Source organism: Penaeus monodon, chromosome 33 (assembly GCF_015228065.2).
Source record: "Penaeus monodon isolate SGIC_2016 chromosome 33, NSTDA_Pmon_1, whole genome shotgun sequence".
Taxonomy (NCBI): domain Eukaryota; kingdom Metazoa; phylum Arthropoda; class Malacostraca; order Decapoda; family Penaeidae; genus Penaeus; species Penaeus monodon.
Window position 1 is genome coordinate 31,761,319 of NC_051418.1, and position 1,785 is coordinate 31,763,103.

The following is a 1,785-nucleotide window of genomic DNA, read 5'->3' on the forward strand; positions in this document are numbered from 1 at the left end:
TTTTGAAGATAACTCCACATGATATGGAATGCTTTTCTGCCCCCCCCCCCTTTTTTTTTACTTACTGTCAAACGACCGAGTCAGACAAATTTTGGAGTCAAAGACTCTTATTAGGACAGTCCTTAAAATTGTCAAAGAAAACTCTATAACTTTACAGCCCCTGGACCATTTGCTCACGACTATTTACTCCGCGACAATGATGTCTATAATTGTTGTGGTAAAGCTTATTAAGATACGGTCGAGACGTGAAAATCAAGCCTGGCTGGTCGCTTACGACTTGTTACGTCTTATGTAAATAAGTTTGGTAAGCATGGTGCCTTTACTTTATCTGTCTTGCTCCTGTCGTGACTTAAAAGAAAAAAAAATAAGAAGGCCTTTTTTAAAGTATTTTTAATGACATAAATACTGCTAGACATTTCTGCAACCCCTCTATTCCATACGTGATATTCACCCCTTGATTACATGCTTGCAATTTCTGCAATTTCGCCGAATTTTAGGCCTGCAAAAATCGGTTAAAGCACATGCAGAATATCTGTTTTACTGTTATCCTCCCCATTAAAATCCCTTCATACCCTAGTGAACTGGAAACAATGTACGAGGTCAGTGATAATCCAAGAATGCAATTCGGTTTGTTTACGTCACACCTGAGCTTCACGTCGTGACCGGAGTTACTGGACGAAAAGAAACGCGAGCTGGTTACGTCATCCTACCCTGGCCCAAGAACTGACGTCATAAACAGGACGATCGACTCAAGGCACCTTCAAAATTTGGCAGAGCAAAACCGCGGACGAAAAATAATACAACGTCGAAGATTCTAACAGGGAATAGGTGTGATGGAGAGCAAAGGGCACAGACTGCAAGATACAACTAATCTCATCTTCGTATTATTGTAAGTTTGTTCTCATGGTTCCTTTACTTTTTGTTATTATATGAGGTTAGGCTTTAGAATAGATTACTTTGTGATTTTTTTGTGAAAAGAGAATGTGATACATTTTCAAAAATTATTGTAAACATATCCTTAAAACAATATACAAGTAAAAATAGAATTAAGAAGAAACAGAGAGAGAGACAGTAGAATTAAGAAAGATATGGCACAATGAGAGTAAAAACGCTAGAAAGAAAGAAGAGAGAATAAAGAAAGGCTGTAAAGAGAAATAAAAGAAAAAGAGGGACGGAAGGAGGGAGAGAGAAGGGGGGGTTGTAAAATGTAAGAGAGGAAAAGGAAGAAAAAACAGACAGATATAGACACAGAAAGAGGAGCGTAAAATGTAAGTGAGAACAAAAAAAAAAAACAGACAGACAGAGAAAGAGTTTTAAAATAAAAGAAAGAAGAGAGAGAGAGAGAGATAGATGCCTAACATGAGAAGGGATGAGAAAGACATCGCTGGCCTCCATTCGGTGAACCTCAAGTGACCTACCGTAGCGCTCCTTGGGTCTATCGGAAGTGGTGATGATGCCCGAAGTCATGCAGAAGATGGCTGATGAAATGGATAGGCCCACCATAGCCGTAGTGGCCAAAGCCATACCCATGGTGGCCGTATCCATGGTGGCCGTATCTATGGCCATATCCATGGTGCCCGTATCTATGGCCATGCCCATGGTGCCCGTATCTTGGGCCATACCTATGGTGGCCGTATTCATGGGCATACCTAGGATACTGCGGGTCCGGGTCAGCAACGGGCAATGGGCCAGCGACGGCGAGAGGCGCGATGGCCACAGCGACCACGAGGAACAGGAGGAGGAGCCTGCTGTTGGCCATCTGAAAAAAGGGGATCCTGAACTCAT

At 42.1% G+C, this 1,785-nt stretch overlaps 1 protein-coding gene across 1 annotated transcript in view; it reads right to left on the reverse strand.

The window, feature by feature from the left end:
* Positions 1 to 1,785, reverse strand: part of LOC119594340 (protein catecholamines up-like) — a 3,897-nt gene that overhangs the window by 907 nt on the left and 1,205 nt on the right. Inside the window, exon 2 of the mRNA XM_037943398.1 lies at positions 1,419 to 1,759. Within this exon, the coding sequence (XP_037799326.1) occupies positions 1,436 to 1,759 (324 nt within the window). The 3' untranslated portion in view covers positions 1,419 to 1,435. The remainder of the gene's footprint in view (positions 1 to 1,418; positions 1,760 to 1,785) is intronic.